This window comes from Pipistrellus kuhlii, unplaced genomic scaffold (genome assembly GCF_014108245.1).
Source record: "Pipistrellus kuhlii isolate mPipKuh1 unplaced genomic scaffold, mPipKuh1.p scaffold_m20_p_11, whole genome shotgun sequence".
NCBI classification, from domain to species: domain Eukaryota; kingdom Metazoa; phylum Chordata; class Mammalia; order Chiroptera; family Vespertilionidae; genus Pipistrellus; species Pipistrellus kuhlii.
Genome location: NW_023425416.1, coordinates 48,596,128 through 48,608,320, shown reverse-complemented (window position 1 = coordinate 48,608,320; position 12,193 = coordinate 48,596,128). Strand labels below are relative to the sequence as shown.

At 59.8% G+C, this 12,193-nt stretch overlaps 1 protein-coding gene and 1 non-coding gene across 5 annotated transcripts in view; both read left to right on the top strand.

Moving 5' to 3' along the window:
- Window positions 1–11,914, top strand: part of PDZRN3 (PDZ domain containing ring finger 3) — an 84,642-nt gene extending 72,728 nt beyond the window's left edge. For 3 of the 4 annotated variants that reach the window (XM_036432092.2, XM_045579505.1, XM_045579504.1), the window contains 7 exons: window positions 438–685; window positions 1,097–1,184; window positions 3,969–4,067; window positions 5,529–5,591; window positions 6,962–7,063; window positions 8,261–8,377; window positions 9,568–11,914. In XM_036432092.2, the coding sequence (XP_036287985.2) occupies window positions 438–685; window positions 1,097–1,184; window positions 3,969–4,067; window positions 5,529–5,591; window positions 6,962–7,063; window positions 8,261–8,377; window positions 9,568–11,070 (2,220 nt within the window). In that variant the 3' untranslated portion in view covers window positions 11,071–11,914. The remainder of the gene's footprint in view (window positions 1–437; window positions 686–1,096; window positions 1,185–3,968; window positions 4,068–5,528; window positions 5,592–6,961; window positions 7,064–8,260; window positions 8,378–9,567) is intronic. The other variant, XM_045579503.1, reaches the window with a different exon arrangement.
- Window positions 7,640–7,778, top strand: LOC118715855. The gene has a single exon (XR_004986994.1). It is a non-coding gene; the product is annotated as a small nucleolar RNA SNORA67 (small nucleolar RNA).
- Window positions 11,915–12,193: the final 279 nt, after the last annotated feature.

The following is a 12,193-nucleotide window of genomic DNA, read 5'->3' as shown; positions in this document are numbered from 1 at the left end:
GTTGCTGTTAAAGTAAGGTGACCAGATGTCCCGCTTCTGGCGGGACAGTCCCGATTTTTAACCATGTGTCCCGAGGCATTTAAAAAAAAAAAAAATCGGGACTTTTTTAAAACGCCTGGGGACGCAGGACACATGGTTGAAAATCGGGACTGTCCCGCCAAAAGCGGGACGTCTGGTCACCTTATGTTCAAGACATCCCAGTGGGAAGCCAGGACGTCCCGCTGTGGGCTGTGGGTCTGGTATGGATGCCACATCCGCAGACCCGCCAGCTCACCCTCCCGCCAGGCCCTCCCCGGGGACCTGAGATGGGGAGAGAGCGAGCGTGGGGGACCGGACGTCCCCATGCGGCCCTCCCGCTGGCCGCTCGCACGGGGACACCGTCTTCCCGGATCCTGCTTCCTGAGCATCGTGTTTCTCCCCCCTAACTATTTCCACAGGTCAACGGCAAAGACCTGTCCCGGGCGACCCATGACCAGGCGGTGGAGGCGTTCCGGACGGCCAAGGAGCCCATCGTGGTGCAGGTGCTGCGGCGGACGCCGCGGGCCAGGGCCTTCCCGGCGCCGTCCGAGGCGCAGCTGGTGGACGCGGGCACCCAGACCGACATCACCTTCGAGCACATCATGGCCCTCGCCAAGCTGTCGCCGCCCAGCCCGCCCGCGCTGGGGCCCTACCTCCTGCCCGAGGAGTAAGCGCCCCCCACCCCCGTGCCTCACCCCAGGGTTCCCCTTCTCCCCTTCCTTGTTTAAGGAAGCGATAAATCAGGTCCTGTGACACATTAATTACTTTATTATCACCCTGGAGCGGAGTCACTCAAATGATAGTCTAAGAGCAAAATTACTAACGTCGTAAAAAGTTGTTTCGGGGTAGAATTTAATCACCGCAAGTGGGGGCGGCGGGAGGGGGTGCGGGCGGTGCTTCGTAATAGACACAGAGCGAGGGGCCCCACGGGCCGGCCCACGCGCCCTCCAGGCTGGGAATCACAGCGGGAGATGGGGGCGACGGGGGGGGGGGGGGGGGGGGGGGCCTCGCTGCCTGCCCGGCGGGCCTGTGCCCGGGGCAGCGACCTGTGACCTCACCGCTGCTCCTCTCCTTGCAGGCACCCCTCGGCCCATGAGTACTACGACCCCAGCGACTACCTGGGCGGCGCCCACCAGGACCTGGACAGGGAGGAGCTGGAGCTGGAGGTGAGGGCGCGGCGTGGGGACCGGGAGAACACGAGTCAGTCCTCTAGACGCGCAGACCGGGGGCTCCCGGCGGATTTCTTTGCAAAGGACAGCGGCCCGCTGCTCCGAGGGCATCCGGGAAGCCGACCCCGTGGCCTGCAACACGGAGGCCAGTTGGCATTGCACGGCGTCTAGAACCTTCCGTCCTCTTTGGCCTCAGATAACACAAGGGTAGAGTTATGGATCTGCTGGATTTCCGGCCCACAAGTGCTGGGCTCGGGGCCGACTCCCTCACACTCCTCCTGCCGGGGTGTGCTGGCCGGGCGCGGGCACCGGCACGTTCTTGCTGAGCGGAGGCGTCGGGGCCGTGGTGCCCCATCCCGCACGTAAGCTGAACGTAAGGTCAAATGAAGGTCGGCTGAGGTGCAGGGAAATGTGGCCTTTTGGGGGCAGCTCTCCATCCCGCTGCCGAGAGGAGGTGTTGAGATCACGTAAAGAAGCGTGCACAGCGGCGTCCTGGGCCAACGCGGGCAGGACTCTGCCTCAGGGGCCGTCCCTCTGCAGGTGGACCAGCCGTCCCGTGGGTCCTTGGTAAGGTGACCAGATCGTCCTGCTTTTGGTGTGACAGTCCTGATTCTTAACAATTTTTCCCCGCGTCCCTCTGGCGTTTTAAAAAAGTCCCCAATTTTTGGAAAGAATCTTTCCAATCTTTCCAAAAATCGGGACTTTTTTTTCTTTTAAAAAAGCCGCAGGACACGGGGAAAATTGTTGAAAGTTGAGATTGTCCTGCCAAAAGCGGGACGATCTGGTCACCTGATCTTGGGGCCCTCGAGGGAAGTGTCGGGCGGGGACACGGAGAGCGTGGCTCCTGCGGGAGAAGGGCCCCCGTCACTCTCTTAATTGGACTAGCGTTTCAGCCTTTCATCCGCGTCTGAAATGTCAGGCGGAGCCGCTCCTTGTTATCCGGGGAGCCATCTAGATGTGAGGCAACAGGACCGTGTGTGTGTGAGGGGGGAGGGGGGGGGGGCGCGGGCGGTGAGCAGGGGGCCGTGCATTATTCATCCCGTCTATTCCCGGGCTTGGAGAGTGTACCTCCAGCGCCACAGACAGAGGCGTGACCAGCTGCATGCCTGCAGTGGTGTGCTTACCGTCAGAAGGAAATGCTGAGACTGTACAAAACTCCCGATACACTGCCATTTCCCCCAGGGCCCCAGATACTCCATCTGGTTAGAAATTGCCTGATAGCCGCCTTCGCTCCCCTGGCCAGCACCGCGGTGAGGAAACAGGCGGGGACGCCGTGATGAGCTCCGAAGAAGCCGCCAGATAGAGGCAGAGCTGGGATTGGAGGTCGGCCCAGCCCCGGCTCTCCCCCACATTACACTCCATCGGGCCAAGAAAAGGCAGGGGTGCAGGGCATGGCGGTGACCAAGGAACGTGTCACGGTGTCCCACAACGCCCAAAGGAAACGAGAACTCCCGCCGGGCATGGGGCCCTCGCTGGTCCAGCCTTCCCTCCGGCCACAGGCAGCCCGCCCCCGGTCCTGGCACCCAGAGTGCCCGCCCCCCTGGGCCAGGGCCCCGGCACCTGCTGTTCTGCCTTGGGGTGTCCATGGCAGTGGGCACCCCGCCTTTTCCAGGGAGAGTTAGGAAGTAGCTGCTACACAACCGCTTTGAGCTTCACCCCAAAGACAGACCAAGAGGCTGGAGGAAAGGCTTTGTCCCCAAAGACAGTGGCTCAGAGGCCCTTCTTGCCGGGTTGTTGAGCAGATAACACTAAATCCAGACCCAGGGACCTGCCGCTGGGAGCACCCCAACAGCCGGGGGGGGGGGGGTGGGGGGGGGCGGCTGCAGAACCGTCCTGGTGCAGCTGCACCCAGGAGAGGTCAGGAGGCCGCCTGGTCAGCTCGCTCCGGGCCCCAGTACCTCCTCCCAGGCCCCGGCCATCCCCAGAGCTGACTGCGCTCCGCGGTGGGACTGATTGGCAGACACAGCAGCGTCCCTGCGCTCAGGTGTCTCGCCGACGGGCTCTCCGTTTATTTAATTTGCGGTCCTGGCGGCTGAAGGTAATTCTGGGCTGTGGCTGTGACAGCTGCCATGGGGAGCAGCCATCGCTGCGATCACATTACCCTCCTTTCTCAGATCCGTTTGCAAGTTCTATTACCGTGAATAGCAAGGCAGCACAGCCTGAAGTCATCGAACCCCGTGGTGGCCGGCAAACCGCGGCTCGCGAGCCACATGCTGCTCTCTGGCCCCTGGAGTGTGGCTCTTCCACAAAATACCACGGCCTGGGCGAGTCTATGTTGAAGAAGTGGCGTCAGAAGAAGTTTAACTTTAAAAAAAAATGTGGCTCTCCAAAGAAATGTCAGTCGTTGTCCTGTTGATAGTTGGCTCTGTGGACGAATGAGTTTGCCGACCCCTGGTCTAACCGAACGCACTGAAATGTTCATCTCAAAAGGGCCAGAAGGTGTGGGGCATGGAAATATTCCTGTTTGTGGCAGACATGGAAGGAGTGCTTTTTAAAGCCCTGCCCCCGACGTCTTGATGTTGAGTGAAATATGGGTAATTTTTCTTCTGGGTCAATAGAATAACTATTTCCAAAATGACTTTCTAGTGACGGAAAGGTCAAAAATGCCCCGTGCATTGACCCCGAGTCCATAATCGCTTTGGGCTGGGTAGGTTACCCCCTCTCCTAGCCGGCTACAAAGAAATCCAGTCCATCATCTATAAACGAAGTATTTTCAAAGCGCCCGAGGCCCCGGCGGTGGCCGCCCTGAGCATGGCGGGCTCACGGGGCCTCTCTCTGCAGGAGGTGGACCTGTACCGCGCCAACAGCCAGGACAAGCTGGGCCTCACCGTGTGCTACCGCACGGACGACGAGGAGGACCTTGGCATCTACATAAGTGAGGTAGGAGGGCAGCTCTTCGCAGCGAGCACGGCGGGACCAAGGGGGCCGGGGTGGTTTGTCTTTCTCTCCTGGGGTAACCAGCCCTCACTCTGCCTCCCTGCGAATCCCTTCGGAAGACCCAGGCACGCTTCTCTGTCCCCTTCATCGCCCTCCACGGAGTCCCGTCTTCCCCAGGGTCATGTCCTAATGTCAGCACCGACGGTGACACTGCCCTGGGGAAGCCTCCAGACCCTGCAGACCGGCCCTAGGACGGTTGTGTGTGCTCCACCCCGAGGAGGCGGCCGCCTGGCATTGCGGGTGGCATGCTCATTGGATGGGTGGGTGGGATCCTTCCATGGGCCATGTGTTTCTCTCCCTCTCCTTCTTTTTGGTGGTCTGTGTGTAGTCGGAGTCAGACACGTTGGCTGGTCTTCAGATCAGGGAGGCAGACGTTGTTTGGTCTTCCAGAGAAGGCTGCACAGCCAGTAACCCCAGCATGGATTCTGTTGGGAACGGAGCCTGTCCCGATGGGATGGACATGGGTGTGTCGGTCCTGCTCAGGAGCCTTCCCTCTGAATGAATGTCCTCCATCCACCTGCTCCAGCGGGTCCGTCAGCACTGCCATCAGGGTCTCTTTCCCACAGTCAGTCCTTGTGTCTCAAGTACTAGTATACTTAGGTTTTTTGGGGGTTTTTTTGTGGACTTTTTGTTTTGTTTTAAATATGTTTTATTGTTTTTTTTTCACAGAGAGGAAGAGAGAGGGATAGAGAGAAATATCGATGAGAGAGAAACATCCTCTTGCACACCCCCTACTGGGGATGTGCCCGCAACCAAGGTACATGCCCTTGACCGGAATTGAACCTGGGACCTTTCAGTCCGCAGGCCGATGCTCTATCCACTGAGCCAAACCAGTTTCGGCTTAGTTTTGTTTTTATATATTTTTATTGATTTCGGGGGGGGGGGGGAGAGAAACATCAAAGATGGAGAATCATTGATCGGCTGCCTCCTGCACACCCCCCACCAGGGATGGAACCCACAACCCCGGGCCCGTGCCCTTGACTGGAATTGGAACCCGGACCCTTCAGTCCGCAGGCCGGCACTCTATCCACTGAGCCAGACCAGACCACTTCAGTTTTAAAGTCATTTTCCAAGATGTATTAGAAACTTTTGGTGAAGTAACCGAGGCACGGTTGCTGGTCACCGTAGCGATTTTCATTTCTTCGCAGCCAGAGCCCGCTGGGCCCCACGTCCCCGAGGCCGGCAGGGCCAGGACAGGGCCGTGGGGCAGGGTTGTCAGGCAGGGCCCGGAGGACACGCCCGGGAAAGTGCTTGGAGGCGTGGATCGACCTGTGTTTGCTCCCTTGCATCACGCGGGTCCGGTTTAGGCAGGAGCCTTTGGGGAGGGCCGTGTGTCCGTGTGTCCGTGTGTCCGTGCGCGTTGAATTACCCGCCCGGTGCTGAGACCGTCGCTGTTTTTTCCAGATCGACCCCAACAGCATCGCGGCCCAGGACGGCCGCATCCAGGAAGGCGACCGCATCATCCAGGTAGGTCGGCCTCGCCCTGCCTGTCGGCGAAGATCAATCCAGTTGTAGTAACAGCTCAGGGTTAAAGAACGGGGGGCCACAAGCCAGGGGTGCAGGGAGGCCAGACAAGTTAGCCTAGTGGGTGAAGCCCAGCCCTGGACAGTCAATGCACAGGGTGCCCTGAGGACAGAGATAGTGGGGCGGGGCACCCCATTGAGAGGGCAGTGCCCCATACCCCAGCGGAGCTAGCTCACCTGGTGCTCTGAGCTACGGTGTTTATGTCTGTCCTGACATTCCTCACCGTGAGGGATTTCTGTCATTTCCCACTGCTTATTCGACATTCCTCAGACCTCAACCCAGACCTTGGCTGCTCAGGGACCCCCATCTGGTGGGGTGCCCCCAAACCTTAAGGTTGGCTCAGCCTTCCTGTGGTTGCTGTGGGGTCTCGGCCACCCCATTTCTCCTTGGTAACCGGGACCCATCACCCCAGCCGTGGAGTCAGTCCTCCGCGTGGTCAGCCCTCCGCGGGCCTGTTGGGCACAGGCGTAGGAGTTGGTGGGATCTCACCTCCCAGCTCAGTGGGACCAGCCATGTCCCCTGCAGGAATCGCCCACCCCGGGGCCAGACCAGCAGAGCCCCAACTTCTCAGGACAAGCAGCCGCACTCCTGCGGGAGGGTTCCCAGGGGTGGTGGTGAGAGAGCCCCTCCCCTGACTGTCTGCCCTGCCCCAGGCTGGGACCCAGACCCCCTTTCAAATCCCATTTCCTTCTCTGCCCTCAGCTTCCATAACGCTCCCATCAGACCTGCCCCTGCTGCTTCTCCCGTGTTAGTCTAAAACCATGGTCGGCAAAGTGGGGCTCCTGAGCCACATGCGGCTCTTTGGCCCCTTGAGTGTGGCTCTTCCACAAAATACCACGGCCCGGGCGACTCTATTTTGAAGAAATAGCATTAGAAGAAGTTTAAATATATTTAATAAATAAATAAAATGTGTCTCTCAAAAGAAATTTCAGTCATTGTACTGTTGAGACAGTATTTGGCCCCGTGGACTAATGAGTTTGCCCACCACTGGCCTAAAACACCTGTAATGACCCTTCATCCTCCCCCTGTACTCCTGCCGGAGTCTCACGTCTGAGTCAGCTGCTCACGTTTCCTCTTCACATGCTCCGTTCACATGGCCTCCACGGTGCCCTGGCCTTGGACCCTGGGGCTCCGTCCTGGGCCAGCCACTGCCTCCGTCCAGGCAGGGCCCCCTGAGAAGGAGCATTCTCTCCGAGGTCCGTGGACCTTCCATGTTCGAGCCCCAAGCGGGTAACAGATGGAGTAGCGCAGCGTTATTCTGCATGATCTGCTTCTGCGTTTGACCACCCTCTACCCTCTCTCCCTTTTTTAAGATAAACGGGATAGAGGTGCGCAACCGCGAGGAGGCCGTGGCCCTGCTAACCAGCGAGGAGAACAAGAACTTCTCCCTGCTCATCGCAAGGCCCGAGCTCCAGGTGAGTCCGCTTCCCGAGCACAGGGCGGGGCCTGTGTTTCCAAACCAAAGACCGGACACAGCCCTGTCCGTCCCTGCAGGACATGGCCCCGGGATCGGGTCCAAACGTGAAGACCCTGTGCCCTGGAGCAGTAACCTCACTGCGAGACTCAGGATCTGTTTGATGTGTCCACCGTGGAAGGAGGGTGCTGGCAGCCGCCCAGGCAGTTACACCGAGGGCCCAGCAGGCCCCTTAACGCAGGGATTGGAGAGGGAGAAGAGGAAAACAGAATGGAAGGCACCAGGGTCGCGACCTTCAAGATGTTGGAGGTCTAGCCCTGACCTAGGTCCCCGCCTAGCGCTGTGTCTCAGTCACAGCTGCAGGGGGAGCACCCTGTGTGCCCGGATTTATGATACTGCCCTGACGCCTGCGAATGTGCCGAGAGAGTAGATAGATGGCAGGTGCTCTTACCACACAAAAAGGTGACTGTGAGGTGATGTTAATTAGCTTGACTACTGTAATGATTGTACTACGTTTATCAAATCATGATGTCTCCTTTAAACATAGAACAATTTTTATTTATTTTTTGATGAAAGACACCAGAGTGATTCCCTGTCCAAGGGGCTCAGTGTGGCCTCCTCAGAAAAGGAGCAAATTGGAATAAACTCTGGCTTCAGGGTGTCAGCGGAGAAGGTGATGCTTAAATTTCTTGGCCTTCCTTTGGCTGCCCACGTGTAAAATGAGAGACAGAGAGAGAAAAAGAGAGAGAGAGAGAAACATTTGTCGACAAATTTTTAATTAAAACAGATATAAAAGGCCAGATTTGGCACCTGGGCTGCCGATCAAGGGCCCCTGAAGGGTCTGCTCTTTCTGGACAAGGAAGAGGGGGCCTCGCTGCTGGTGTAGGGCCGGTAGGCAGGGCGCGGGGCTTGCTGTATCCGGCCCTGCACCGAGGCCTGAAAATAGCTGATGTGAGAGAAGGGGTTCCACCCTGCAAAAGGAAACAGCAGACACTGGGGACCCCCCCCCCCCACACACACACACACACACAGGCGCCCCCCAGACGGAGTGAGGCAGGGCGTTTCCTGGAATATAGCAAACAGCAGGCAGACTGCCCTGGAAATGTTTTTCCCCAAGAAAATGTCTTTTCTTAAAAAATATGAATGAATTAAATGAGAGCAAAGGAACTCTCCTCTGAGGCGTGCCGCTTTTCCCCAGCTGGACGAGGGCTGGATGGACGACGACAGGAACGACTTTCTGGACGACCTGCACATGGACATGCTGGAGGAGCAGCACCACCAGGCCATGCAGTTCACGGCCAGCGCGCTGCAGCAAGTAAGGCCACATTGCCCTCAAAGCCCTTCCAGGCCTCGCCTGGCCACGCCCATCCCCCCACCAGGCCTTACCCAGCCTAGCACAGCTCTTGCCCGACCACGCCCAGTCCTCGCAGGGCACGCCCAGCCCTCTCCTGGCCATGCCATTCCATCACCAACCTAGCCCAGCCTGCGCCAGACCCCCGCCCCTCAGTCCTTGCCAGGCCACGTCCAGTCCTCACCAAGTCCCGCCCAGCCCTTGCCAGGCCACGCCCAGTCCTCGCCAGGCCACACCCAGTCCTCACCAGGCCACGCCCATCCTAGCACAGCCTTCACCTGACCACGCCCAGCCCTTGCCCGGCCACGCCCGCCCTAGCACAGCCCTAGCCTGGCCACGCCCAGCCCTCGCCAGCCTTGTGGGCGGCCCGCTACAGGAAACCGCTCAGGTCTCCCTTAGAAGCTAAAAGGACCAGGGGAGACCTCCCACCCCCCTGGAAGGCAGCAGAAAGCCGTGCTTGCCCTTCTGGCCCCGAGGGAAGCGCTGCCCTGCACTCAGAACTGGGAAGGGACCTCTGACCTTCCACGTTTGCGGAGAGAGCACCCGTGGGGGCGGCACTGATGTAGAGCAGAGACATGGCCCCCTTTTCAAACGTGAAGCCCCTCCCCGTTTAACCTGAGCTGCCCCTGCCCCGGCCCTGTCTAGGCCACCTCCACGGTCCCGCACACCCCACGGACTGGGAGCTAGAGGTGGCTATGTGCTCGGGGCCATTCATCCAGGCCGGGCGGCTGTCCCCTCACTTTTTCTTTTTTAAATATATCTTATTGAACTTTCACAGAGAGGAAGGGAGAGGGGTAGAGAGCTAGAAACACCGATGAGAAACATCGACCAGCTACCTCCTGCACACCTCCTACTGGGGATGTGCCCACAACCAAGGTACATGCCAGGTTGTTGACAGGATTCAAACCCGGGACCCTTCAGTCTGCAGGCCGACACTCTATCCACTGAGCCAAACCCGTTTCGTCTGTCCCCTCACTTTTTCCGGCGGCATCCGTGGTCGCCCAGGAAGGTCTGGCTCATGCCCACAGCCCTCCCCTGTGCCCAGTGGTGGAGGCCCGCCGCCCCACCGCCCAGCCATGTCCTGCAGGGAAAGGTCACAGGTAGCGCTGCCCCCCAGACCCCTCGCCGTGACCATTGATTCTTGTTTTGTGCAGAAGAAGCACGAGGAAGACGGGGGCACCACGGACACCGCCACCATCCTGTCCACCCAGCACGAGAAGGACAGCGGCGTGGGCCGCACGGACGAGAGCACACGCAACGACGAGAGCTCGGAGCCGGAGAACAACGGCGACGAGGCACCCGCGCCGGCCGCGCTGGCCGCGCCGAGGACCCGCGCGGGCAGCCAGGACACGCTGGGCAGCGGCGACCTGCCCTTCAGCGGCGAGTCCTTGCTCTGGGCCGACTGCGCCGACGACGACGCGGAGTGCGAGAGCTTCCGCCAGCTGCTGGAGCTCAAGTGCCCGGCGGGGCGCGCGGACCCCGGGGAGCCCATGCGGCTGCTGGACGCCGAGCTGCTGGAGCTCCGGTGCCCGGCGGGGCGGGGCGCGGGCAGGGGCGCCCCCGAGAGCGTGGACCGGGAGCTGGAGCTGCTCAACGCCGAGCTGCGCAGCATCGAGCTCGAGTGCCTGAGCGTCGTGCGCGCGCACCGGGCCCGGCAGCTGCGCGAGGCCTGGACGCTGCCGCCCCCCGGGGGCTTCCGCGGCTGCGGCGACGCCATGGAGGCCGAGGGCGGGCGCCGCCGCCAGGAGCTCTCCGACATCACCGAGCTCCCCGAGAAGTCGGACAAGGACAGCTCGAGCGCCTACAACACCGGGGAGAGCTGCCGGAGCACCCCTCTCGCCCTGGACACGTCCCCCGACAGCTCCCTGCGGAGAGGGGGGGCCGAGGCGGCGACCCCAGGGGCCTGCGGGCCATCGCCGGAGAGCCCGCTCTGCATCACGGAGGAGGCGGACCTGCGCGGGGCCCCGCCGAGCCCGGAGCCCCGCCGCCGCAGCCCAGGGGAGGACGGCCCCAGCCCCAGCCCCGCACCCCCCGCGCCCGCGCCCCACAAGCTGGCCCACATCCCGGCGCACGCGCGGCGCTACCGCAGCTACATGCAGCTGGTGCAGCAGAAGTCGGCGGTGGAGTACGCGCACAGCCAGGTGAGCCTGCTGGGCGTGTGCAAGGACCTGGGCCCCCCGCCCGAGCCCCGGGCCACCGAGTGGAAGGTGAAGGTGCGCAGCGACGGCTCCCGCTACATCACCAAGAGGCCCGTGCGCGACCGGCTGCTGCGGGAGCGCGCGCTGCGCATCCGCGAGGAGCGCAGCGGGGTCACCACGGATGACGACGCGGCCAGCGACCTGAAGCTGGGCCGCTACTGGAGCCGCGAGGAGCGCAAGCAGCACGTGGCGCGCGCCCGGGAGCAGCGGCGGCGGCGGGCGCTCCTGCTGCAGAGCCGGCTGGACGGGCCCGCCCGCGGGGAGCAGCCCGCTACAGCCACAGAGGAGGACAGGAGGGGGGTGAGCATCCTGGAGCTGAGCCACAAGAAGATGATGAAGAGGAGGAACAAGAAGATCCTGGACAACTGGATGACCATCCAGGAGCTCCTGACCCACGGCACCAAGTCCCCGGACGGCACCAGGGTGTACAATTCCTTCCTCTCCGTGACGACTGTCTAAGCGGCCTGGATATAAGACGGCGCTACCGTTGGCGGTAGAAAACCCTGCCTCGTTCAAGGCGGCAAGTCTCTGTGTGTCAGATGACAAGGTCATGTGTACAGTCCACCTCTACCCTTCCAGGGGGCAGGGCGCTATTTGAAAGTGGAGAAAAGCCGCCCAGAACTGCTATCTCTGGAGGCAATCTGGACAAGCAGGGCCTTGCTCAGCTAGCAGGGCTGCTTTTTTACTTGTGACCTTTTGCAGAAAGTGCTTCAATTTCAAAAAGGTCTTTTGGAGCATCCTTCCATGGGAGAATGTGTTCAAACTATATTCACATGGGAGAAGTTACACTTGCTTTTTTTTTTTCCTGCCGAGAATACAACTACCATTGTGTATTTTTTAACGGAATCCTGTTTTATAACGTTCCTTTCCTGAATGTGTGTCTTAGGAGTGACCATTAATATATGATTTAGGTCAGGGCCTCAGCTCAAAACCACCCAACCAGTTAATGGTTGAATACACGTAACCAAACCGCCGTGTTTAAATGTATGTTTCACAGCTGTACACATGTTTCTGGTTCAAGTTCCCAGGCAGGCGTCGAGGTGTAAGCAGAAAGCTGAGGATGGAGCAGCCACCCAGGAGTGCAGAGCACGTGTGCAAATAGCGCAGCCGGTGGGTCCGAGGTGCGCCCACAGGGGGCGTCGCGAGCGGAGACGGTGTGTGGACAGTGTAAGCGCTCTCCTCGCTGACCTTTCTCTGTGTAGATGCGAAGGGACGGGCTCTTTTTACAGGCAGAGTTCACAACGTTGTGCATACTCACGAACATTAAAGAAAATGAAGTTGAAATAAATTATTTTCTATTTGATACGTTTGGAAGTGGTTTCTCATTTTTGTTTTGTTTTTTTGTTTTTTGAAGGGGTGCCTTGAAAATGAAAGCCCTTTGCCGTGTTGATTTTTTTTTTCTTCCCTTCACTGTATTACCTGCTGCTTCTCGGGTCATTAAACCCTTCCTTCGTAGAAAGGTAGAAACCCAAGGTCTGTCGGCGAAAAGTAAGGAATCGAACTCACCGTGTGACCCTGCTTGCTGGCAGTCATTCTTGTAGAACGAAGGTGACCAGACGTCCCGCTTTTGTCGGGACGGCCC